Genomic DNA, 27775 nt, shown 5'->3' with positions numbered 1-27775 from the left:
CTGATAGACTATTGGGTGGTAGTAATGGCAGCAGACCAGTGTTTATTCCAGCTATCTTTAACTATATAAAACTTAGGGTTCTAGGCTAAACTAATTACGTAGGCTATTTCTATAGTCAGTAAATAAAGAGGAAGACACTTTGAAGGAGCATTCATTCCTCTTTTCAAATGCTATCAAGGGAATTTAAATGAATCACCTTTGGGAACTGTTAGTCAGTACGCATTGACTGTATAGGGAGCCTAAATCAGCAGTTTAAATAAAACAACTAAAGTCAAGTGACATAAAATGTTATTCTATACATAGAAAAGATAATATGTCCTGGAAGAGAAAGTGACAAGTTTAAACTGACATAATGTGTCAAAGGGCTAGGATTCAGTCTCAGTCTAAGTGTAGGGTGTGAACTGAACTCTGCCCTCTGATAAAGAAGACAGTTACATTGGTCAGTAAGTAATAGAAGGGTTAAAACCTTTTTAATACATTTTCACCTGCCTGAACACCACTACACCTCTACAGGGAAAAGAGAGATGAACTGGCTACATTGCTTTAAGCTTTCCTTTTCCTAGTGGCAGATATACAGAGGATGATACAGAATTACTGTCACAGAGTCATTTTACAGTTAGTTTCCAAAAGAATTAGGTTTCATCAGAACACAGCTCACGTTTTTATTGAAGAAGGTGTGCTGAGGTCCCTGGCATGTTCATCAGACCTTTGCTGATTTACGAGCTAAAGACACTCATCAGGAGAATTTGTCAGCAATTTGAAATCCTAGCAACAAACAATACAAGCTCTTGTGTTTTACTGATGAGAATGATAAGTTCAGCATGCAGAATTACATTAGGAAAACCTTTGGAAAAACTCTTCTAAATTTGTACTAATTTTTACATGTATCTTTGGTCCTAGAATAACATAAGAAAAAGAGCACTGACTTTCATTATTTTGCTAGGCTGATATTCTTAGGGCCATAAAGAAGTGTTGGTAAATCAGTAACTTTAATGTAATATAGCTCATGTTTTTTAGCTCAATACCTAAATTATTTTTAACAAATAAAAAGAACCCTTTTTAATTTCCCTACACCTTAATATTATTATTCTCTGCCATTTCCAACTACTATACAGTAGTTTTTATAAAATGCCTTACTGATGTAGCAAAAAATTCTATATTACATTCTACACACTAAATGGATGTTAACCGTTACAATACTGTGGTCCTAAATGAGAGATACAGAAGTCAACTGAAGATTCGGTGATCTTCAAACAAGTCCCAGAATCCACAGCTTGAAATATAATAGAATAGAAACAATGGAAAAATTCATGTTCTGGAAAATACTTTTCAGGTAAAATGACAACTTGTCATGTGCTGCTGGAAACATTTTGGATCACATCCTCAACAGTTTTCTTACTGCTGACTACTAGTTTTTGTATGATACTTAAGATGTAAGATTCAAACTTAAACCAAAAACGGAAACAAATTCTTCCTACTGCACAGGTATGGGTTTTTTTCATCCTAACACACTTTAAAAAAAAAAAAAAAATCATACTGTGCCACTTTCTTTGACAATCTGGAGGTCAGACAATGACATCCATCCATCCTGACATATATTAACAGCCAGGTAACTAGTACAGTAACTAAAACTTATCAATTTCTTAGTGTAATAACGTGCATTTTCTGCAAATGCTCTATTCACTCACATCAGAACCTTTTGTTAGAAGATTACTATGAAAATGTTGTTCAGCTCTTTCCCCAATCTGGCAGCATTAGGCAAAGCATTGCCAGCAAGTCAAGGGTGGTGATACTTCTCCTCTACTCAGCGCTGATGAGGCCACACCTGGAGTACTGTGTCCAATTCCAGGCTCCCCAGTAAAGGAGAGACATGGGCATACTCAAGAGAGTCCAACAAAGGGCCACAAGGATGATTAAGGGACTGGAGCATCTCTTGTATGAGGAAAGGCTGAGAAAGATGGGACCATTCAGGAAGAATCTGGAGAAGAGGAGGCTCAAGGGGAATCTTATCAGTGTATACGAATACCTGAAGGGAGGGTGCAAAGAAGACAGAGTCAGGCTCTTTTCAGTGGTGCCCAGTGGCAGGACCAGAGGCAATGGGCACAAACTGAAACACAGGAGGTTCCCTGTGAATATCAGGAAACATTTTTTTACTGTGAGGGTGGCTGAGGACTGGCACAGGCTGCCCAGAGCAGTTGTGGAGTCTTCCTCCTTGGAGATATTCAAAAGCTGCCTGGATGCACTCCTGGGCTCCCAGCTCCAAGTGACTCTACTTGAACAGGGAGGTTGGACCAGATGACTTCCGGAGGTCCCTTCAAACATCAACCAGTCTGCAGGGGTAGCTTCTGTGAGAAGACACCAGGAGCTTCCCCATGTCAGACAGAGCCAGTTCCAGACAGGTCCAAGACAGACCCGCCACTGGTCAAAGCTGAGCAATGTTGGTAGTGCCTCTGTGATAGCATATTTAAGTAGAGGTAAAAAATGCTCTGCAACAACAGCTGAGAGAGAGAAGTGTGAATATGTGATAGAGACAACTCTGCAGACATCAGGGTCAGTGAAGAAGGAGGGGGAGGAGGTGCTCTAGGCATCTCCTGGAGATTCCCCTGCAGCCTGTAGTGAAGACAATGGTGACACTGGTTGTCCACCTGCAGCCCATGGAGGTCTACAGTGGAGCAGAGATCTGCCTGCAGCCCATGAAGAACTGCACACCAGAGGAGATGGATGTGCCTTGAAGGAAGCTGTGACCTCATGGACAGCCCATGCTGGAGAAGGTTCCTGGCAGGAACTGCGGCCTGTGAAGAAGATACCATGCTGGAGCAGGTTTTCTGGCAGGACTTGTGGCCCCGTGGGGGACCCATGAAACAGTCCATTCTTGAAGAGATCATGGAAGGGACCCATGATGGAGCAATTCTTGAAGAACTGCAGCCTGTGGGAAGGACCCATGTTGGAGAAGTTTATGAAGGACTATATCACATGGGTGGGACCCCTCACTGGGGCAAGGGAAGAAGGAGTAGCAGAGGCAAAGCATTATGAAATTACTGCAACCCCCATTCCTCATCCTCCTGCACCACTCAGAGGAAGGAGGTAGAGAAGTCAGGAGTGAAGTTGAGCCTGGGAAGAAGGGAGGGGTAGGGGGATGGTGTTTTTTAGATTTGTTCTTATTTCTCATTATCCTATTCTGATTTGACTGGCAATACATTAAATTAATTTCCCCAGGCTCAGTCTGTTTTGCCTGTGACAGTAATTGTTAAGTGAGTTCCCTGTCCTTATCTTGACGCATGATCATTTTGGTCATATTTTGTCCCCTGTGCATTTGAGGAGGAGGAGTGACAGAGTAGCTTGGTAGGCACCTGGCAGTCAGCCAAGGTCAACCTAGCACAACAGGTTCCTGAGCCACTGGCTCTATGTGGCCCTGCTTGAGCAGGAGGGTTAGACCAGATGACCTCCAGAGGTGCCTTCCAACCTCAACCCTTCTGTAATTCTGTGAAATAGACCTTAATTATTTGGAATTCTAAAATTATTTGGAACTCTGAAACATCACTGCATCATATAGTGTTTCTGCAAAATAAGTATCTGTATACTTGTACAACACAGTACTTTTCCAAGCTTTGCATCTTCCACCATATTTAAGGTCCAGATTAATAGAGTATGTTCTGTGTGCGGTTGGAGTGAACTGACTTATGGATTTAACACAGTGGGTCACTTTCTGCTTTGTGTAGAATTGAAGATTTGAGGAAAGAATCAACAAAGTGATTTCACATACTTGGTCTTTTCTGAGGTTCGGGAAATACTTCCTGTAGAGCAACTGACTGAGGTCCACAATAGATCATTTTATCACAAATATTTGTCACTTGTTCTTTTCACCCTTGTACTCTGAAGCCGACAAATGAAAACCCAGCAAACATTGTTTTATGAATGTGATATCTACAAATGTAGTATATAGATACCAGAGAAATTCTGGTTGGTTTTACTCCTTTAAAAATAATCTTATCTATTCAAAATATTTAATAATAAGGAGGACCAGATATATCTTTTTTTCTTCTAATATTCAGGTTTGAGATAAGTTCTTGAAGGACTCTAAGAATTCTTGATTGACCACCATTTTTTTGAAAAATGAAAACACTTGATTAAAAACAAAAATATGTTTAAAGTAAGTTCTCATGTATGTGAATAAGCATTCCTTTTTTTTTTCCATTTTCAAATGCTTATGAGGTTAATTATGTGAAAGTCTGTTGTGTGATACATGTTCTGCTCTTCTAACATTAGAAAGATGGAATTCATACCACCTGTCATACTATAACTTTTTTCCTATTGGCCTCTGTTTAACTATGATCTGCTTGTTATTAGCCTCAAATTGGAAAAAAAAAAAAAAAAAAAAGGAAAGAACCTTTAAGTACTTGATTTTAAGCTCATTGAAATCAATTGGACAGCTTACTTCATCTAAAACAAAAGAATCTCTAACATAAGCATTTTCACCTTACCCCACGTTATTATCATATTTTCTTTAGTAAGATTGATAGGGTGTTTCTTTTTTTTAATTTTGGATTGGAATTTTTTGGTGTAAATCCAAATTCTCCAAATTCCTTTGACCTCTTTGGAATTTAATGAAATCCATATAGCATGTTCAAATCAAAGAATATTTCGTCCTTCTCATATTTTCACTCACTGCTGTGTATATAGTCCAGAAAAAAATGAAATAGGCTGATTTAGTCCCTTCAGTGATATTCCATGAAGGTAAATATTCAGCTGAACCTTGGAGGCCCAGTAAAACGATTAAGTTATCCCATAATTTTTGGGCATGGTGGATAACACAATTCATTTGTTCTTTCCTGGGATTTCGTGCATCTCAGGAGTAGTACAGATGCCAAGTTTCTCCTTTGATGTACATGGTTAACAGTAAGGAACTAAGATCTACTAGAAAAAGAGTTTATAAGGACCTCAATTTTCTTTGCACTTTCTTGTGGTTTTCTTTCCTTTATTGGGTAGACTCCAATCCATTTTAAAAAAAAAAAAAAAAAAAAAAAAAAAAAGGTCTTATTTCTGCAAAGGCTCAAACATATCAGTGGCCTAAACAGGTGCTTCTGTAAGGTAATGCTTCATTCAATCTCTTTATTGTCATAGAGATTCACTCAAGAAATCAATAAATGAAACCATTTTCCTGCAGTTATATTCTACATTTGGGGCTTCATTTTTCCACATATACTACTGTGACATAGATAGAACTTTGAAAAGATATAACAGTCCTAACACAGGAGGTGAAAAACTATGTCTAAGGAGTTAGTGGGTTTGTGAATTTGCTTAGATGCAACTTGCTAAGCAGGTGTGCAAGTAAGAAAAATTAGCATTTCTGAATTCATTTTATTCATATTCAGTAACATTTTTTCATTAGTTTGGCTTAGAATTTTGTAGTTCCAGAGAGCCAGGAAATAATGTTAACTCCTCCTTTTTCTACATATCTTGCAGATACTTTTTTGCATGTATTTACCAAACTGGTTGTTAAGCTTGGAGTTCTCCAGCAATTGGAAGCCTATGGCACATTCTTTTTTCACCTGTCTGGTGAAGTCATTACTGGTCCTGTAGGTGTAGTTGGCAAGTACTGAAGTAGATAATATTCATGTCACCTCATTTTAGCTGTGTAAAAACTGAAGTTCTTGCTCTTGTTCTCGTGCTCTCTCTCTCATTAGTGGAAATAACTGAATTAATCTTGTTTTAAATACTTTGGAAAGGTATGTTGCCCTCTGGAAGTTTCTATAACTACTTGCTGACTACAGAAAAAGTTCAAAATCTAGTATAAATAGTCTAACACTGAAAAGGATGGAATGAAATCAGACAATTCTCACTTCTGAAGGCCAGTAAGATCTTAATAAACTTTACAGAAACTATTTTGACCAGCTAACATGCACATACACCTTGAGTGTTTATATAAAGTTTCCAATGGAGTTTAATTATTTAGATTTAGGTCAGGAAGATGATATCAGATTGCTATATCAGTACCTTCAATACAGATATTATTACTTTAGTAAAAGTAAAACTAGTCCTCAGAATGCTTGATGGGGTCTGAGAAAATCTGAGATCACACCAATGCCCTGTTTAAGCATTGTTTCTTTCGAGTTAGCTGGCATCTAGCTTTAACAGTATGAACTATCCAAAATTTATTCCAGAATCTAGCAAGAATGAACCCAAAACTTCCCTAACTCCAAGAAAGGACTTGTAAATCTAAAACTGGCATTTCATCCTCGGTGGGAAAAAAAACACAAAACTTTGAGCCAAAACACATCACCATACAGTGGACAATACAGGCACACATAGTGTTGGGGTACCTGATGTCTTACACTAGTGTAAGACCTTGAAGCTTCTTCTGGAAAAAGAAGCTGAGATTCAAGGTCATGGTCAAAAACATCAGTTTTCCAAGATCTTTGGTGAATACCAAAGGCTACACAAAAGGTACCATATTACTTTGAGGAGTTAAGAGAATTAGAGTGAATGATGTATACAATAGATGCCCCACCTTTAGTTTGAAGGGTCTGTATGCATCTCTCTCTCACCCACAGTACCTGGCAAAATCAGAATGTCGGTTTAGTTACTGCATTGAAATGAAACAGATCTCTGCCTTAATGTCCTGTCATACAGAGAATTTATTCCACCTAAAATCAGATGCTTCTTTTGAATGCATTGTATGAACTGAGTTTCTGATCTTGCCAGGTACTGTGGGTGAGTCAAACATACAGACAGACCATAGATTACTTCCCCCATTAACACAACTTGAGGGCATGAGTCCACTGTGGCAGTTAAGCCCTTTAATAGGTATCTCTTTCAACTTTCAAATATCCTGCAGTAAAGCTATTAGGATCCTACTGTGGGGCATGCAGGTAATAGTCTGTCCTCTGTGTGTTGTACTGTGATGAATCTATTGAGTGGAAACTAGCAGCAAAACTGTGTTCTGGATAAAGCCAGGGGGAAGCAGCAGAGACTGATAACTAGAGTTAGAGAACTGTCATGTGAGATGCATAAAGGGAACTGTCTTGGGATAGACAAACTCGAGTTTTTTAATGGGGGATAACTTGCAGCAGTCTACTGCAGGCAAGATGTGCCAGCCATAGTGTCATGGTGGGGACGATCTAGGATCTGACCTTGTGTTATTGTCAGAATTAGGACATTTCTGTTCTCAGGAAAGGTGTAGGTCCATGCTGTAGGTCCACACTTTAGAGCTAGAGACAGTGGCTTATTGTTTATGTGCTGTACCTAAAAAGGCAGCAAAAGAGACAAAGAAATTACTAAGGGAAAATGTGAATGGAATTCCTCCCTCTTGGTATCTTTAAGTCAGCCATCTCAGGCTGTTTTTGTAGCGAGTGAAGAGAAATGGGCATTTTTAGGGCACAATTCATCTGATGTATTTTAGACAGTGACTTTTTAGTGAGATGAGTCACAGTGTACAAATACTTGTTTTTCTGCATTGGCTGTAAACGAGGCCTAAGTGTGACTAGCTCAGACATTCACATCATAGGTGTCTGTGTTTGGTCAAGTGAATGTCACTCTAAGAAGACAATGAAAAACAACTCCAATGAGTTCTCAGACAATGAGGCATACATACAATAGACATATATCCCAAAACTCAGTAATGGAGGAGTGGACTGAAAGTATCATCTCAGGAACTAGAACTTCATGCCTCAGTCAATAACATTATTATGTGTTCCTCTGTTGTAGTCATTCCTGGGAGCATTGTTTGAAAATATTCCATCTCCCTTGTCATTAAGAGTCACTAAATCTATTTATATCATAATTCATTAGAAAACCATAGGGTACTGGAGATTTTAGGAGCATTTACAGTAGTGTTTCATATCATTGCTGAGTTAGACTGGTAGTTTCCCTGAGCTCTCTACAGTATCACTGGGTGAAAGAAGCCTCTACAAAAGGTGATTCAGAATAACATTGCAAGGTAGGTGCTCTAAAGGAATCAATCTGAGAAAAGTGGTATGCAGGCCATCACATAAGATTCACTATAAAACTAATTTCTGGATTCCAGGAGCTATTTAAAAATAAGAGAGCTAGTGTACCTACAAGGGGGCAAAGCTAGGAATTGATATAAAATGTAGAACAAAATATCAAATTATTTTTTAACCTGCCATGGACATATTATATCTATAATTTACATTTTTATTTTATTTAAGATATTGTGGATATTTTGTTTGTTTCTTTTCTCAGTAAAAATACTTCTCTCTACTCCTAGTACATAGGACCGACTAAAAGTTTAAATTAGTAATTGGTCTTGTTTGAAATTTACTTGCAAAGGAATGTAAATTTTTTAGTGAGGGGCTCTTTTACTGTACTTTTTTCCCCCAAACTCCCAAATTCCCTTTCCTTCCCAAACTATACTGTAGTTACTGGTATTGTAAAAATGAGAAAAACAGATGATGAAAGAGCACACTCAGACTTACTGAACTTAATCTTGACCATATTGAGGAAAGTTCCTTCCTGTCCATGTATTGTGTACAACTGAAATGATTGTTTTACTTATTAGCCATATCTTTATGATCTTGATATGATTTAAGACACAAAAAATGAAAGCCTTCTGCCAGTAATCTGAAGCAATATTTTACAGTTTCTTCAGATGAAAGGTGGGTCAGAAGTTTGCCTTAAAACACTCAAGAGAAAATCATCAAATATGATTTTTTAAGATTTATTCATTCCCTACTACCAAACTGTGTTTATTTAACTATTTTTTGGGAAAAATAGAAAATTAAAAAAACATTTTTTGCCATTAGAAACCTTGACAGCAAATAATATTTTATTGCCATGACTTGAGTTTATTTATAATAAGTGACGTACAGAATAGTGGAAAAGGTCATTTAAGTCTTTATTGATCATTATGCTTGTCATATGCTAAATATAAGAAAATCTATTTACCACACCTGACAGGTTGGCCATATCATTCAGCCATTTTGTTGATGTTTTTTCTTTAGGGTTTCTTTTTTTGAAAAAAAGGTGTGGGGGAAAGTGTTTTGCTTAGGTTACAAAATTATTACAGATAACACCAAACAATGTTAGTAAGCAGGTAACTTGAAGCTGGAAGCAAAATGAAATAAGCATCTCCTAAAAAAAATTGGAAACAAATCTGCTACAAGATGGAGGTAGCAATCCCTTCTCCTTCCCTACTATCCCTTTGAATAATGGTGCATCAGTTTAATGAAATGATGCTCCAGCTGCTCACTGGATAGCAGACATTTCCACAGAGAGATGCATGCAGAATATGCAGGCTTTGGAGAGATGCTCCCTACCCAAATGGAACTAGTTTTACTTGACAGGTCACAAAGATAGAGGGTAGCGTGGTCCTTGTCACTGAAATCATCTTTAGATAAGTCCATGGGCTCACAGAGATTCCATGCTACTCACCTTCATGGATCTGAAATGGCTGTTAGCTCAACATGTAGCTATTCATCGGAGGCCTCTTTTCACTCTGCCTAGACCCACTTTTCTGAAGTCTATGAGAAATCTGATGATTAAGGTTGAAATCATCATCATGGCAATTGAAAGCTGCTAGGGTACCTGGTCTACTTCCTTTCTATGAAGCATTTATTTACAATGTCTCTAATCTAGCATCAACTCAGAGGCAGAAGCAGTGATGATACTTGCAACAGCAGCTATTAACCCCTCCCACTACAGATCTCACTTAGGTTGTGTGTCCTAATTGCATTATAATGCAAGATAACGTTGCAGATTTTATGGTATCTCTAAAACTGTCTCCATTAGTTATACAATCAACATCAATTAATGTAATAGATCAAGGCTAGACTAGCCCATAAATAGCAGAGTCCACTGAACAGCAAAAATAATTTTAATTCTTTCCTGTTGTCATGGTTTGAACTCAGCCAGTAGCCAATCACCATGTAGCCAGTCATTTACTCCACCACCACCACCCCCTGGCCCAGTGAAATTGGGGAGGGACAAAAAAAGAAATTAATAGGTTGAATAAAAAAAAATTTAGTAATAGTAACAAAACAACTGTAACAATAGTAAGTCCAAATGGGTAATATACAATGCAATTGCTCACCAACAGGTGACCAGTGCGCAGCCCGCCCCCAGCAGTGATCCCGACTGCACCAAAAATCCCACCGCACCGACCGGAAAATGGAAATGAGAGAGCACATGTCTCCTTTACATACTGAGCATGATGTCACATGCTATGCAATATTCCAGTGACCAATCCGGGCCCAGCCCTCCAGCTGTGCTCCCTCTCAGCCCAAGGAAAATTAACTGTATACTGGCTAAAACCAGGACATCTGTTAAAAATCAAATAAATGCAATCAAGGCTACTGGTTTTTTAATCCATTAATAGCTTCAGCGATATTAGTTGGGTTTCTGTTAGTAAATCTGGCTGCAGAATCAGAGCCGAAGATGACAAATTTTGGATGTGTCTTGTCCACACTGGATTGCTTCTACTGAAAATAAATTATCATAGTAGTATATTTTGTCTGTGACATTATATGAAGTTCAGCACACAAAACATTTTAAAAAATTAAGCAACAAATGTAGCGTTTTATAAAGACTTGCTTTCAGTTTATAGATGCTTATTGATCAACACTTACTGAAGTTTGTTAGGTTTTTTTTTATAAGAATAAGCAAATTATTGGTCCCACACACCCATACACAGTTTTCTAAGCCTTCTCTATAGAATGAGTTATTTTATTGATCAGGAAGCTGCTGTCTGGGTGCTCAGTGGAAAGTCTTAATGAAACACTTATCTTTGAAAAAGATTAGTAATATGGCCAGTGAAAACCAATTTTCTCACATTTAATCTCCTAATCTATTTTACATTATTTCCCAGGGGTACCATGAACTTCACAGACACATGGCTTTGTGCAAATAATCAATTATATGGCAGAATCTCATGAGTTTGAGAGCTGCTTTATAACAGTTAGCCACCTTTCTAAATGGACTTTTTCCTCTTCTGCAAAAGGTAAACCTAGTGTAACTAGGTTTGTAAAAAAAAAAAAAAAAAGTTTGTAAAAAAAAAAGGGGGGGGGGAGAAAAATATTTGGAAGTCACCCAATAAAATTTATTGCTTTTAGATCCTGGCAGGAAACCCCAAATGCACATTATTATGTAAGCTCTGTGAAACAACATGTAAGGATGCCATGTTAAAACATCTTTCAATACCTGGCATAGGTCCATTTTATACTACACAAAGAGTATCTCCCCAGAAGTGCATACTTATCATAAAAAATATTACTTGTTTCTCATCATATAAAACCTCTCAGGGTTGTACAACTCTGGTAATGCCACCTTCTGACAAGCCACAAACAATGTGAAGCAAGAAAAGGATGGAAGAGGATTACCACAAATCAGTGGCTAGCACCTTTTGGGTTAAGATTATGTCAAATGATTGGTCCACATCATTCATACACATATACAACTGCATGAGGCTCTTTTTTTTTTTTCTCCACGTCAGGACTGCAAATGACTAAATGATTGTAGAAAACACAAAACTGGGAGGGGTGGCTGATACACCACAGGGTTGTGCTGCAATCCAAAGGGACCTCAACAGGCTGGAGAAATGGGCTGACAGGAACCTCATGAATGTCAACAAGGGAAAGCTCAAAGTTCTGCACCAATAACAACCCCATGCATCAATATGTGCTGGGGGACACCCAACTGTAAAGCAGCATAGCAGAAAAGGACCTGGCAGTTGTGGTGGACAAGAAGTTGAAGAAGAGCCAGCAATGTGCCCTTGCAGCAAAAAAGGCTGTGGGAAAATAATGGAAGACTGGCAAGGGGTATTGTAAACACGCTCAAGTGACTTGCAGCTGAGGTATTGAAAAACAGATATATCATACTAATTGTTGTTTAGCCTTGTGTGTTTGACAAGCAGAACATCTGTGTTTAGATAACACAGGCCTGTGATAGACTTAGAGGCACCCTATCAAATATCCTTGAGATTCCTGCCCTGCTGTGGGAAAGATCAAAGCACAGTGGTAAACTATGCCTGATATACAGGCAAAACCAGCAGGTTCGGTGATCCTCTAGCATGAACTGAGCTCCACAGTGTCAGCGTCCCTGCTTGTGTGCCTCTGCCTGGGTGTTACTTCAGGAATCTCCTGGTTGGCAAGGTAATGAAAATAAATTTACTCTTTGCATTTCATCTCTGGTTTTGTGTTTTTTCCTGTGCTGCCTGTGCTGGCTCACACAAATGCAAAGGGTATCATGGGCTGCATTAGGCAAAGCATTGCCAGCAAGTCAAGGGTGGTGCTACTTCTCCTCTACTCAGCGCTGATGAGGCCACACCTGGAGTACTGTGTCCAATTCCAGGCTCCCCAGTAAAGGAGAGACATGGGCATACTCAAGAGAGTCCAACAAAGGGCCACAAGGATGATTAAGGGACTGGAGCATCTCTTGTATGAGGAAAGGCTGAGAAAGATGGGACCATTCAGGAAGAATCTGGAGAAGAGGAGGCTCAAGGGGAATCTTATCAGTGTATACGAATACCTGAAGGGAGGGTGCAAAGAAGACAGAGTCAGGCTCTTTTCAGTGGTGCCCAGTGGCAGGACCAGAGGCAATGGGCACAAACTGAAACACAGGAGGTTCCCTGTGAATATCAGGAAACATTTTTTTACTGTGAGGGTGGCTGAGGACTGGCACAGGCTGCCCAGAGCAGTTGTGGAGTCTTCCTCCTTGGAGATATTCAAAAGCTGCCTGGATGCACTCCTGGGCTCCCAGCTCCAAGTGACTCTACTTGAACAGGGAGGTTGGACCAGATGACTTCCGGAGGTCCCTTCAAACATCAACCAGTCTGCGATTCTGCAGTTCTGTGAAAAAGCTACTCACCTTTCTGTTATATGAGACTACAGGATGTGCTGTAGAGAAAACCATGGCCAAATTTAGCCAGGGTCAGATGAAACTTTTCTCATTAAGCCTAGTTGGCTTTGGTCAGACACCTACATTGATTTCCTTTTCACCACAAAAATAAATTTGTCTATATCTTTGTGCAACTCCATTACAACAGTGATGTCCAGGGTATTTGATTATGGCAAAGGACAAGCTCTTAGCTATAAAACTCAGGTAAGAGACTGTGGGACCTTGATGCAAAAGTTAGCTCACAGAGTAAGTGTTGCTGAGAGATCAGCTCATATAGTCTGTGCTTTGGGTGAAGGGACTGAAATCTGCAGGGGTGTCTTCAGACTAGGGTGTCCCTCTAGTTTACTCAGTTTGATGACTAATAAACTCAAGGAATTTGGTTTGCCTGATAGCCCGTAGTATGTGATAATGCTTGTACGCACATACTATAGTAATGTACTGCATGCTAATTGTCCATAAAAGTTTTAGCTTGCTGTTGAATCTATTAGTGCTTGCATCCATGTCTTCCTTTCATTCATTGATGAGTCAATAGATAAAATCTATTGAGATTCTATTTAACTCAATCGCTATCCTCATCTTTCTAGAAATTCTTTCCTCTGAACAGTTCCCAGTACTATTTTCAATGCTCAAGGATATCTGCCTATATTTCTAGGGCAGCCTAAACCCCCACTCCTGAGCTTCTATTCTCACTCTCTCTGAATGTTACAGTGAGTTCTCTCTTCCCTCTTTATGCCTATGCTGTTTTATTTCCCCCTTTGCTTTGTCTCTGTGGAGCAGAACTTCAGGGCTATTTTGGATATCTTTGTCATTTTTTCTTGCCTTCCAGGCTCTTTCCACATGCCATTAACTCATTGTCTGCATCATTTTTCTAAACCCCATCTTTTACACTACAAATTACTTGATAAAATATATCCAGTGGTATACACAGCCATCCATCCAGTGATGGATTAGATAGCGTTTTACCATCTAAGTCAGTATGTCTTCACACATCTTAGTCATCTCTTCCCCTTGAGTAGACTTGACTCCTCCATGCCAGAACAAATACGTTACATTTTTCTCAGAGTGCTATGGCCAAAGTAAGTTTTGCAGCTCCATTTTATATCACTCTGAAGCTGTCAGACAAGAAAGACACTTTGCCCTCCAATACTCACATTGAATTTAAGCTATTAACATTTCTGTATTATTTGGTAACTTGCCTTGGCTGAAGCATGTTTCCTCCCAAACTCTCATCTCTTTTCCCAAACTGTTGGGGTCTGTATATATCTGTATGCTACATCAGTGCTTGAAATAATCTCTCACTTTTTGTGGATCAAGGATCAATATGCCTTTCAAATCCTTGGTTAAAACCTACCTCTTTTTCCCATCCTTTATAAGTGCTAATCTCGAGTAATCTGCCTACTTATATACCTCTTTTTTAACTTTATGTATCTAGAATATAAATTTCAGAAGACATGATAATCTTTAAACCATTTATTTTGAGCATGTGGAGCTACACAATGGTAAGTCATCAAATAAAATGTACTTATGGCCAGTTTAAAACCTGAGATCTACCCTCTGAATTTGTTAGCCTCATCCTGAATTAAACCTTCCTTTCCCTCAGACCAGTTTTTACTTCCCTGCTGCCAGTGACAGCAAACATCTTGCCTGTTAGCCTTAAACATTTTATATGTACTTTCAGGATTTCAGTGAGAGAGACAGTGAATCTTGCTGTGAGTCTATCTGAGCCCTATGGAATAGCCTATCCATTAAAATTCTCTAGTTCACTATGAACTGTAGCTCAAATGTGTATCACAACCTAGTGTTTGGTTTTTTCATCTTACATAAGAGGACCATGACACATGCAAAATTTAATAATAACCATGTAAAAAAAATTTCTTTTTTTCTTTCTTTTCTTCCTTTTTTCCTTCTGAAAGTGTTTCCTCTGCCACTTTGTAAAGAGGACTGAATGCAATCCTTGAGGCATCATGTGCAGCCTTCCAAAAAGGAAAGCTGAAAAACAAACTGAACAAGAATTAAGAACTGCAAGTAAAGCAATTCAGTTACATAATGGTGGAATGGTATGTCACAAGGCTGAGGAATGAAGTAACTGCTTCTGAGTGTCTTAGTCAAATCAGGGATTGCAATGAAGTTCACAAGGGGTTTAATAACCCAGTCATGGGTTTTTGCATGTTATCTTTGTATTGGTTAGTTAAGGCTAAATCAGTAACTTGGGTTGGCATACTTAAGGGTAAAGAAACACCACAAGGCCTTTTTATATATCTGTTTGAGGAGGAAACAGATCTGAAAAGTGAACAATAATCTCTGAAAGCAGGACAAAGCACAAATCTGTACTATTGTCAGAAAGTGATGAATTAGAAATGGTTCACCACAGTGTGTGTGCATGTATGTGGTCTGGAGAAATTATTATGGGGCTGGCAAAAAAAACGTTTTCCTCTGAAAAGAGGAAAATAAAGAAAAAAAATCTTGTTTTGTTTCATATTTTCCTCTTGGGAACAGCTACACTGACATCAAAATTGAAATACATTTTAAAATTTTAACACCTTTAAATTTAAATATTTTAATTTAGTTTTTTTGGTTTCAAGGACTTGGCTTATTAAGAGCAGACTCTTACTGGAAGGTCATTCAGGATTTGCTTTTTAAAACATTTTTTTAAAATTTTTCTGTGTTGCAAATTCTGCAAGAGAAAACATTCCATTATCATGTGAAAATCAGTCTTGGCCTTTACACAGCTTTCATACCTCTGCAGATCCTATAAAGAACAGCTTCTTCACACTGTAAAGGTATGTCATTGCACTTTTTAGCTCACTGCCTTTTCATTGCTGTACCATTTAAGAAAGTTGAAATAATTACAGTTTCATATTACTGTGTAAACTGCACATGTATGTGTGATAGCAACACATACATGTGCATAGGGATCTGAGGTGTTAAGAGTTCTCTCTGAAGAGACTGAGGAAAACAATACATCTCATTTAGAAAAGAAAAGATTTACAATTCATGCATGTTTATTAATTATTACATTTAACTGCTTAATGCCAGCTTTATGAAACAAATTGCATTTATACCACCCTGATAGTTACTTAATTGTGCATGGATAATGAAGGCAGAAAATCTTCAAGCAAAGCTGTGACTTCAGAATTTAATTATGAATTGAAGCCTTTTTTTCAATATCAAAGTCTTATTTTTGAGTAATGGTGACTATTCTGCTCAAATTGTCTTAAAGAACATCAGGGGTCTCACTGTGGGAAGTTCTGAGGCTGTTTTTCAAAAGATGACTGACACCACAAAAGGTAAAATTTACCTTTTTTTCCTGCAAATTTCACTTGCGTAGTGTTCCACAATGCAATGTTACAGATTGGAAATGGAGCTGCAAGAAGCAGAAGTTCTAGGAAGATATAAGCAATTTTGTATGTATATATGTATAAGCCTGTGCACATTTTTAGGTAAAGCCTTACAGTATAAGTACAACAAATAGTACCTGGTTGGAAGGAATGGGTTTAGGAGCAGGTTGAAAGCTGGCAAGTGCGCGTCTGCGCTATCTGGTGTTAGTGATGGCCTCAGTGCCTCCTCTGTGATGCGGGGTCCATAACTGGTCGCATCCTAATTAGAGCCTTCCGTTGGTATGAACCTACCAATAGGTCTTATGAACAAAGAAACCTCACTGGAATGGTGTTTTGCTTTCAACTGTTTCATGGACTCTGGCTGTAAAACAGGAATGTCACTTCATGTCACTTTATGTGAAAACAACACAAGAAATGCAAATGTTTTCCTCTGAATGGTGGCCATACCGGACTCTTCTCTTTCTGTACATCAGCTTTAGTAATGACAGTCCTATGTTCCTCCAGTCTCACCCACGTAATTCCCTCATTTTTTATTCCTAATCCAATTTAGTAATGAACTAATGAAAACTGCAGTGGGGAAAAACTAATATAATATGAGCAGCAAATACAGTTTTAAGTTCCCCTCCTCACGCTTAAGGACTTCTGTCAGGCTGCTCAGCACAAAGATGAGGGAACTATGTAATACCATGGTCCAGTCAGCAAATATGGCATATACAGTCATCATGTGACTGAAAAAACATTTATGTTTTCCAAAGAAAAAAATCAGTATGTGCAGCTGTAGCACACCTCTACACCTGAAGCTGCCAGTGGCTGCAAGCACTCTGACTCAGACGACTTGAATTTTCAATAGTCAGGCTAGTTCATGCCATTATCTGAGAAGTGTCAGTATTTAATCCACCCAGTGATCCTCTGATAAGTTTTTAAAAGAGTGTATTGCTTTGAAAATCAGTAGTTATACTGGGAGAAAAAAGAGGGGGGGGGGGGGGGGGGGGAAAGAAACAAAACCAAAACCCAAACTGTATGTGTAACATGGTCTTTCCTAAAACAGGGGCGATCTTGCATTTCCACAACAACCTGCTGAAATCCACAGACACCCAGCAACCACTGTGCTGTCACAGGTGCAGGCAGGGCAAGAGTTTGGAGATTCATGGCCCTGACAGCTCATTCCTGATGTTTATTTTCATTAGATATTAAGGAAAAGGAAATCATTGCTGTAACTTAAAAAATAGCTACATTGGGCTTTTTCAGCTTTAGCATAATCAGTCTGCTGCAATTCAGCCCAACCTCAAATAGGGACAGAAATCTATACTGTTACTAATTCCTTTTTTTTTTTCCTTTATGCAACATGTAAGTTGTTCTTATTCTCAACATAGTGATTTTAAAATCATTCTGTGTACAAACAGTGTCTATTTACTGCATTTCATCTTGAATCTATACGTACAAAACCTTGCAGTTAAACATTTGTGTTACTAATACCTGATGTATTTGCCTCCCTGTTCTCTAGAGTTTAATGGACTCATATTTTAGACTGCTAGATATATTTAATCAGTTTGGCAAAGCACATATAGATTGAATTTTGCACTTGGAAGGGTTTTTTGTTATTTGGCCAGAAACCTTTCTATATGACATGATAAATCTTTTATGGAACTCCTAATCTGGGCTATTTTGTGTCAGTTTAGATGTTCAGCACTTTCAGAAATGAAGGTATTTAAATGCAGGGTTTAACCACTGCACATGCAGTGCTATTTACTACTTCATATAGGCTGCCTTTGAACTCTCCATTTGTACATGACTTCTATATATTAAATTTGATAGAAAATCAGACATTGTTATGGACAATAGCCATATATAATCTACTTTTTAGTTAAGAATCCCTCAAAGTTTGGGCAGTCCAATCTGGAGTATGTTTCTTTAGTTTGTGGCCAGATCTTGTTCAAACACATGTAGTCCTACACAAGTTAATGCTTATGATTTGGTAGCCAAGAACAGCATTCATGTTCTTTTAAATAGTAAAATGGCTAAACTGAATATGTAACATTGTGATATGCCTAGACAGTGCTCTTTCTTGATCTTAATTTGAACTACTGAGTGGCTTTCTGATCCTCTATTCCAACCTTTTTTGTCTGGTTAATCTAATTGGGGCACTAAGGACTTCCCAATAATTTGCTTAGAAATGTCTGGTCTAAGGTAGACATCCACCTTTCTTTTCCTGGAGAAAGTGATACCTCCAGTGAGAGTTATTCCATTCCAGTACAGAGGTCTAAGGCTAAGGGATGCTGCACAGTCTTGATACTGCCTTCTCACTGCAGGGAAGGTACCTCATTTGTGCCTGGCAGTTCTGGTATCCAGAATTCTCCTATTGGCAATACTGAGTTATGCAATAGATTCTTCCTCGCCTGTTGGCCTGAGCTGTCTTTGGAACAAGACACGGGTACACAGGGCAACAATGCACAACATCATCCCTCACCATCAGGTTGGGATCTGACAGTTATACATGGGAAACCGAACTGCTCATGCACTCCTGCCACAGTGACATCATAATTCTAGCTTAAAATGGGTAGGAAAAAGTGTGCTTTTTTCTTTACTGAAAAAAAAAAAAAAAAAAAAAAAAAAAAAGACAAAAAGGAAGCTTAAATTATGGATAGAATTGTATATTAAACTTGACGATGACAATGATTAAATGAAATTAATTCCACCTTAAAGCGTATAGTATATGCATGTTTGAAAGGATTTGCTACATCTGAAGGTAAGTTGTTTTGTTATCATGTTTATCAGATGGGCAGTTCTTGTAATACTGTGGTTTTCTTTCATAGGTGACACTACTGTATGCCTTTCTTCACATGAGACACAGCTTGAAATATTTTAATAAAATGAGATGCCTGCGGAAACGATCAGCAGTGTCATTCTTAGGAGTCCTTGTCATTTGCTTGCTGTTCATGAACTTGTACATTGAAGACAGCTATGTTTTGGTAAGTTTCTTAGATGGAAGAAACGATCCTCGAACAACGAACAGGACACATCCATAGTTAAGCAGTAAAGTTCATAATTCTTGCAATTTCACCTGTTAGTGTACCATTAACAATGAAGTATCCTCCAAATGTGTCCTTTATGATTAAGCCATCGTATCAATATATATTGCACACAGGCTGTGTCAGTAAGACCCTAACAGTCATTTTCACAGAAGTAAATATGTCATTGTCTATTGGAAGTATGGGAGATAATGAATGTACCAAAACATGGAGGTATCTCCATCAGTTACCTTCCTTTGAGTCAAAACATCCCCTGTATTTTCCATACTTCTGGATTTCCCTCCATTTTAATGTTGAAATTTGCCTACATCTGAAATATTCATGTGAGCTAGGAGCTCAATTTTCAGTTCACACTGCAAATCTCATGTGTGAATACTGTATTAAACAATATTATAGAAATACAATTATAGAAGAGAACTTACACTAATTCCATATATTTTAAGCTCCTTGCATGAATAATTTCTTTTTAGTACTTTTATTTTGTGGTTTTCTCACTTTCTGTATCTCAGATTTGAATCTGGTGGGTTCAGTGCTACAGTGTTAACAATTAGACATAAATGATACCTAGTGTAAGTTTATGATTGTGAAAAAGATTCATGTAAAGATTTATGTTAGGAATTTCAACAAGTAAGCTACTGACATTGTAACATAACTCTACAGTTTATATGTAACCTATGGGTGTCTCAGTGATAAATGTCAAGTAAACCCTAAAGACTTGATTAATGGATTGAATTTCTACTTCTTCAGAGGTTGGACTGTGCCCAGTAAAAGAACATTGTAGCTTAATAACTGGAGCTTGCAAATAGTAAAATGACTAAACTGTATAGGTAACACTGTGATATGATTTCACAGTCCTCTTGATCTTGGATTGAACTACTGAGTGGCTTTCTAATCCTCTATGCCACCCTTTGATTCATCAAACTGGGACCGTATGGGCTTTCCAATATTCTGAATGGTGAATCCAGTCTCAGCTGGATGTGAAAAGAAAAGTGTGAAAGAAACAGTGAAATCCTTACATTAATTTATCAGAACCATAGGTAACTTGCTAGTGATTTTAATTTAAAATATTTTACTTATAACATCACTTATAACAACATTGTAAATATTTACAATATTATTAAGACTAGTACTTTTTAAACCATTGAAAAGATAACCCATGCTTCTAGCATGTTACTCCATTACAGACATACTGCTTTCTCTAACAGTACTTGCACTAAGATTTTGCACTATGTTTTATTTATTCATGATTTCTTGGTTGTGATTGAATGTGACCTGGCTTATCACCTTTTTTTTTTCCCAGTGGTATTTTCCCTGATGCTTTTTCTCCATTTACTAATTGCTTCAAAGACCCCCAGATGTTTCTGAAAGTGCTTTTATTATCACTGCTAATGTGTTCCTCTTGGTTTGTTTCTGAAATCTTTTCCTGTCCTATTTGCCAGCTCCCCAGATGGCTCACTGTCTTACTCTTTAATTTCCTCTTTTTCCCCCCCTTTTTAGAAATTCACTCTCTCATTGCTTCTCTCATCTCAGTTCTGGCATGTTTGCATTCATGTAGCTCTCATCCAAGTCTTGCCAAGTCTCCTGACAGTTCTCCCGGGTCTCTTGATACTTTATGGTCCATCAAGCGTTTTTCAAATGTGTTAAGCTGTTGACTTTTTGATTTATTTATTTTTATTTTCAACTTTCTTGACCATGTCTGACAGATCCATTAACTTGTCTGGTGTGTTTTCTCTGCTGAGGTAAAAGATGAGCAGTTTCAGTGTTGGTGGTGAGGAGAGATACGCTTGGGGATAGCTTTCAAGGATAGCAGACTAACCAGTTCCCCTCAGGGAATGGGAATCTGAAAATCTTCAGAGCCCTGAAAGCCCTCTGACTTTCTCATTGTAACAAGTCTCCTGCTGGAGTATCTCCTGAAGGTAACTGATAGAGGAAGGCAACTGACCCTGAGTTTCTCTTCCCAGTCTCAGGCATCAGGCTGTGCAAAGGGATGCAGGGCTGGTATCTCTTTCACCAGATCTAAGATGAGATGAGTGACCTTTTCCAAGACATTAGAATATCAAAGTGAGATTCATTGTGGCAAATCTAAAGAAGGGAGAGGAGAACTTTTCCTTTTTGCTCAGAGACTCTCACATGTCCAAAGAATCCCTTCACTGTTTTCTGCAGGGCATTTGCTGCGGAAATGGAAAGTAAGGGCCCACCTGGGAAGACTGCTTAAGTATGTTTGATAGGGAGTATATCAGACAGTGCTGATGCACATGTGTCAGCAGAGCAGTTTAAGGTGCTTCATCTGCAGTGTGTGAACATCTGATCGAATATTTTGAAGACATACTGAATTAAATATAACCAGATATCACAACATATGCAGTGATGTTTTAATACATATTCTGAGTTGTAAGTGAACTGTAAGTGAAACATGCGTTCTGCACACTTCTATGAATACTAATCATTATTTTGGGCACTATGAAAACAATATTGTAGCTGACACAACATCCTTGGTGGAGCAGAGTATCTCTCTAAAGAATAGAGAACTTCTGGCACTTCACCCCATGGCACCCACAGGAACCTCCCAAGCTCCAGCAAACACTGGAATGTAAGTCAGAGGTTAGGTAACAAATGAAAGCCAGAAACATCATACAAAAAAATTAAAGATGACAGCTAAAGAGAGCTAGTCAAGCTCTTCAGCTTCACTGACCTCTGCATAGTAGTCAGAGGTAGAAGAACCAGATTTTAAATTTTTTGAAAAATCCATTATTTCAGTTTTGGGTTTTATTCAACAAAATGAAAACAGCAATTTAAAAAGAGATTGTTAGCCACAAAAGGCATTTCTTAAAGAGGAAAAAATAAATAAATAAATAAAAGGAACATTTCTGTGGTTAGTTTAAATATTTTCCTTGTTAAAATCAAAACATTTTGTCCTGACATTCCCTATTTCTAAACAATTTGAAACTTTTTATGTAGAAAAACCTCAGAAGAATGGGTTTCCATTCCAAAACCTTCTTACAAAACAAAGAATTTTGGTGCTCCATTCTGGAACCAATGACACATGATGTTTTGGCATTAAAGAAGGCTGTTTTAAAAAAAGAAAGTTTTTGGACCAGCCTATTTATTTTTCCATTTGACATTTTTCATGGAAAATCTCCTGAATTTTTGATGCATTCTCCTCCTAGCTCATTGAGTTACCTTTTAATCTGGCATCTGATCAACATAAACCTTCCTCTCATAACTTATGAGCAAATGCAGAGTAGCAGAGCAGCACTAGAAAGAAATGACTGAAGAGACAATACAGATCAAGAGAGCATAACAGTGCAGGTAGATGTCCCTGGATGTCTGCCAAAGATCTTTACTAAGCTCAGAGGTAGATTATTTACTACTTCTATGAAAGAAAAATAATGAACTTAAAATGAACCTAGGATCAGTCTACAGAAATATTTCTTTGTGCTATAAAATACATCTTTGACACATTTTTGAATAATTATACCATTAACTATGAGTGCTGTTTACTGTTTCCATGGTTGTTCTTGTTAGCAGCAGTACTATTGCTGCACAATGCTCCCACTTAATGACAGATCAGGAAGTTTTTAGTGCATTAACATACTGTACACATCAGAAGAAATTAACTCATTCATACACTGGCCTATCATCAGACTAGAATCAAGCCATGTAAATTAAATAAGCATTCCTTCCTTTAAATTCAGTCTCATGACACTACAACCTGTTAGATATTTTCCCTTTTCTTAAGGATTAAGAAACTGATTTTCCCTGAGACACAACTGAGCTTATGAATAGGGCACTGCTGATGAAGCCGCTCCTTCCCTTGTGCAACTTTACTACAGTTAGGGAAGCCTCTTGGAAGAAAAAGACAGGAGAAGGAGGCAGGAAAGGAGGCATAGTGATAAATTTGCCTTTTTTCTGTACCATCAAACAGTGTTCACTAAATCCAGAGAAAGCTTTGGCTGTGTGGATGATCACATGCATTTCTTCTTATCACAGATCTGAGTCAGAGCTACTCAGAAAACTGGCAAAATGAGCCAGATGCTAGGATCTAGTTTCATCTTTCCTTTGCAACAGTTTTGGTAGCTTTTTTAATCACTGAAAACATTTTCAAAAAATCTCCCCCACTTCTCCATCTATGAAAATTATCTCATCTGTTGCTGACTGATGCTTTCTTATCCCTATTTTGAATACTGCAGAATTTTTGGCAATAATTTAGTGTTTGCAACCTTTCCAGAGTTTTGGTCCAAAATACTATTTTTTTTCCTTTTCCTGTTACCATAATCTGAAGGGTTATGGTAGATTTTCTGTAGCCAAAAATGTATGATATTCAGTAATGGGTTTTTAGAAAAAATGAGGTGACATCTACATGCTTTCACGAAAGCTGACACTGAAAAATGTTATTCTTGGAAACCTGCCTGTCCGTGTTTCCTCTCTGGCTGGCATTCACAAATGTGTTTCTCTCTGTCTCTCTCCCTCTCCTATTCTTTTTGTTTTCTCACTAATAGGAAGGGGACAAGCAATTAATCAGAGAAACAGCCACGCACCAGCTCAACCCAGAGCGCTATGTTCACACTTTTAAAGATTTGTCTAATTTCTCAGGATCTATAAACATTTCCTATCGCTACCTAGCTGGCACGCCTTTGCCAAGGAAAAGTAAGTAACTGCAATCTGAATGTTATAAAATGAAGTAATTTAAAAATGGGTGAAATCCATAGAGTCCCTGTGGTATTTCTAGGCAAGAGGGGCTGAGTTAATCAGTGACAATCTCAGAGAGTTAGTGGGACAGGTTGCTCTATCTGCATAGGCAGTTCCTGGGCAGCTGCTAGTTCAGCCCTAGCAGTGACTGCCCCACAGCCTGGTTACCTTCTGACCAAATGCTTGGCTTGTAGTCATCCTGCAGGCAGCCCCTGGATGATCTGTGTGAGCATATTTTTGTGGATCTCCCCCAAGGCCAGAGGGAGATGATTTAGAAAGCAGGAGCAAGGCATGTGCTGGTGATGGTCTGTAACCACCCTCTGAGACCATACTGTGGGCCTCTGTCTGTGTAGCCAGTAAATCCAGTCTAAGGTATGCTTGGGATCATGTAGCTAGGTCCCCTGTTTTGCCAGTCCAGCAGCTGTGAATGGATCTCCTTGTTCCTTTAGCTGTGATAACAAGGGAGGTGAACTGTGCTATTACGAGGACAGTAAAGAGGATTCTTCTCACAGCCATCTACAGATGGACTATCTAGTTATTCTGACTTCAGGCAGGGTTCAAAACTTTCATCTTGAAGTGAAATATGGCCATATTTCATAAAGCTAGGGCTTTTGGACAGGTGTCCTTTGGGTTCCAAATCAATCATTTCACAAACATAAACAAGGCTCTGAAGTCCAAGCACAGAAGGTAAAATAAAATAATCTGTGAGTTGTTGATCTTCATAGAAAGCTATAAAGTAAAGTTTGTTCAAATTAGATTTGAGAAATTTGGGGTTCTATAGTCAGCATAAATGGCTTCAGAGGGTTGTACTTCACTTGTACAACTGCATTTTGATCAGACTTAAGCCTCGAGGGAAACTCTGAATCACTTTATCAGAGCAGTCTTTTACAAACCACAATATTTTAAGAAAGTTGGAGTAGGTTCAACTGAAGTATGCCCTATCAGTTATAAAGTCTTAACATTTTTTACATTGGAAGTTAGAAAAATTGAGCTATATTAGCAAATATCTGAAAAAAAATATTTGGGCTGCTGGTAAAAATGCAGTGGCAGTGACTCCAAAACAGCAGAGATGAAAATTCTTCCCATATAATTAAGATGCATTTCTCCCTGGAAAGATGTAACAGCATTAAAAATTATTTATACAAGCACAGGTATGCAGTAGTAAGTTCTCTTCTACTTTAAAATAATATCTAAATTACATCTTGCAAGAGGGAGCTCCCTGTAACATGCTCAATGAGTCCTGAAAGGGGGTTAGAAGAAGAATTATTAGCAAGGAAAAACTGGACAGATTCAGTTAAAAATGAACATACAGAAAAAAATTATCCATGCAACATTCATAAAACTATAAAGTTATGCATAAGTGTAACTAGTCTTGTAGAGTGCTTACAATGATAAAAGTTTGGCAATTAATCTATAGCTCACATTTTTGTGCTGCATTTCATAGTTCCTTTAAAAATATTGTCTGAATTATATCTCATAATCCCTTTTCTTTTAGCAGATTTTACAGCCTTATCATTGTCTATGTGGTTTCCTCTACCAGGCATATACATGCACATTGCTTTGGCTTTTTTCCGCTCCATGCCATTCCTTGCAGTTATTAAGTGAATGTTGAATGCAATAGTTTCCATATGTCTATTTGCATGCAATATGATTCTTCTTTCATGAAAAGGCAATAAATGTCTTTTGTTGCATGTAGCTTAATAAATTCACATAGTAAATTTCTCAGTCTTCACCATTCAAAAGATTTATTTAATATAAGCACAGCTCTGGAGGATAGCTTTGTGGCAAAATAGTTTCCAACATCAGATACTCAAGTTTTTGTTTGAATTGTCTTTTGTACAGGGTATCTTACAATTGGGCTATCATCTGTGAAACGGAAAAAGGGAAACTACTTGCTTGAGACCATCAAGTCCATATTTGAGCAGTCAAGTTATGAGGAACTCAAAGAAATCGCAGTGGTAGTGCAGCTGGCAGATTTTGACTCAGCCTGGTGTGAAGGAATGGTCCAAGATATTTCACAGAAATTTGCACATCACATAATTGCAGGCAGATTAATAGTTATTCACGTCCCTGAGGAGTATTATCCTGTACTGGATGGCCTCAAGAGAAATTACAATGACCCAGAGGACCGTGTGAAGTTTCGATCCAAACAAAATGTAGATTATGCTTTCCTTCTTAATTTTTGTGCTAATCTTTCTGACTATTATGTGATGCTAGAAGATGACGTTCGCTGTTCAAAGAATTTTTTGACTGCTGTTAAGAAAGTAATTACCTCACGAGAAGGATCCTACTGGGTGACTTTAGAATTCTCCAAGCTGGGGTACATTGGAAAGCTTTACCACTCCCATGACCTCCCACGCCTGGCCCATTTTTTGTTGATGTTCTACCAAGAAATGCCTTGCGATTGGCTGCTCATCCACTTTCGTGGGTTGTTAGCTCAAAAGGAAGTGATACGTTTTAAGCCATCTCTGTTCCAGCACATGGGATACTACTCATCTTACAAAGGAGCTGAAAACAAGCTAAAGGATGATGATTTTGAAGAGGAATCATTTGATATCCCTGACAACCCACCTGCAAACTTGCACACCAACATGAATGTATTTGAAAACTATGAGGCAAGCAAGGCTTACAGCAGCATTGATGAGTACTTCTGGGGCAAAGCTCCTTCTACTGGAGACTTCTATGGGATTGTATTTGAAAAGCCAATTAAAATCAGTAAAATTAAAGTTGTCACTGGAACTGAAGACCGGCAAAATGACATTTTGCATCATGGAGCCCTGGAAGTAGGAGAAAAGATTGTAGGGAGTAAAAAAGGGAGAAAATGTACTACTTACTTGAGACTAGGGGAATTCAGAAATGGGAATTTTGAAATAACAGATGTAGAGCACAAAGTTCTGTTTGATATTAACTGCATGAGAATACTTGTTACCAAAAGTCAAAAAGAATGGCTGATCATTAGGAGCATTAGCATCTGGACTTCTCAAACACCAAATCAATAAAGCAAAGCCACCTGAGAAGGTACAGAGTGCATACAGTCACCTGGGTCCCAACTGGTGCCATTCCCCAGAAAAACTGACATTTCCAACTCTTCACTAGAGACACAGAAAATCTGGGGAAATCACAAAACAAGCAAAGCAATTTATTTTTTACTAGTTTGGCCAGGCAATATACAAACACTTTGTTGAAAATTTTGAATTTTATAAGAAATGCAAAGTTCTAAAACCTCGCTTGAGATCCTGAACCCCTTTTTTTATTATTTCTCTGTAAGAGAGATCTTCTGGACTAAACAGAACAAAACAAAACATCCTATAATTACCAAAAGGTTTAAAGCTATGACCAGTATGTTGTGAAAAGAAATTGGATTGCACCTTACGCACATATAAATTTAAAATGTTTTCATAGTATGCATTTGTACAATAGTTGGTGGTATGTTTCTTTTAAAGGCAGTTGTGACAAGGAAATCTGTCCTGAAAGTGGCAGTTTCATTCTAAGCACTGTAAGAAAATTGTGTGGCTAATCATTGCAACTTCTTTTCAAAAGGGAATGTATGTAAAATTATAAATCTGACATGACAACTGTGTAAAAAATAGATAATTGCATCTGTTATTCTGTCTCAACAAATATCCTTTGTTCTTTCTCCTGGGCCCTTTCACTGAAACAAGCACTACCTGGATTCTGTAATATTTAGGGGACCAATTTACTCTCCTTATTCGAACAAAACGCCTCACAGTAAGCAAGCATTCTGCCTGAGTACAGATGTCACTATCAAACCCAAGCACCTCAAGGGCAACACTGTTCTTAGACAGGCATCTTAACAGATCTCAGCTTCAACATTTTATGTTCCTTCACAATATGCAGAACCCCCCCTGA

At 38.1% G+C, this 27775-nt stretch overlaps 1 protein-coding gene across 3 annotated transcripts in view; it reads left to right on the top strand.

The window, feature by feature from the left end:
• MGAT4C (MGAT4 family member C) overlaps positions 1-27507 on the top strand; it is a 495008-nt gene extending 467501 nt beyond the window's left edge. For 2 of the 3 annotated variants that reach the window (XM_074869407.1, XM_074869408.1), the window contains 3 exons: positions 19001-19156; positions 23716-23863; positions 25748-27507. In XM_074869407.1, coding sequence (XP_074725508.1) covers positions 19001-19156; positions 23716-23863; positions 25748-26904 — 1461 coding nt within the window. In that variant the 3' untranslated portion in view covers positions 26905-27507. Of the gene's footprint in view, positions 1-19000; positions 19157-23715; positions 23864-25747 lie in introns of those variants that run through there. The other variant, XM_074869409.1, reaches the window with a different exon arrangement.
• Positions 27508-27775: the final 268 nt, after the last annotated feature.

The sequence above is a fragment of the Strix uralensis genome, chromosome 5 (assembly GCF_047716275.1).
Source record: "Strix uralensis isolate ZFMK-TIS-50842 chromosome 5, bStrUra1, whole genome shotgun sequence".
Taxonomy (NCBI): domain Eukaryota; kingdom Metazoa; phylum Chordata; class Aves; order Strigiformes; family Strigidae; genus Strix; species Strix uralensis.
This window is presented reverse-complemented; position numbering and strand designations above follow the sequence as displayed.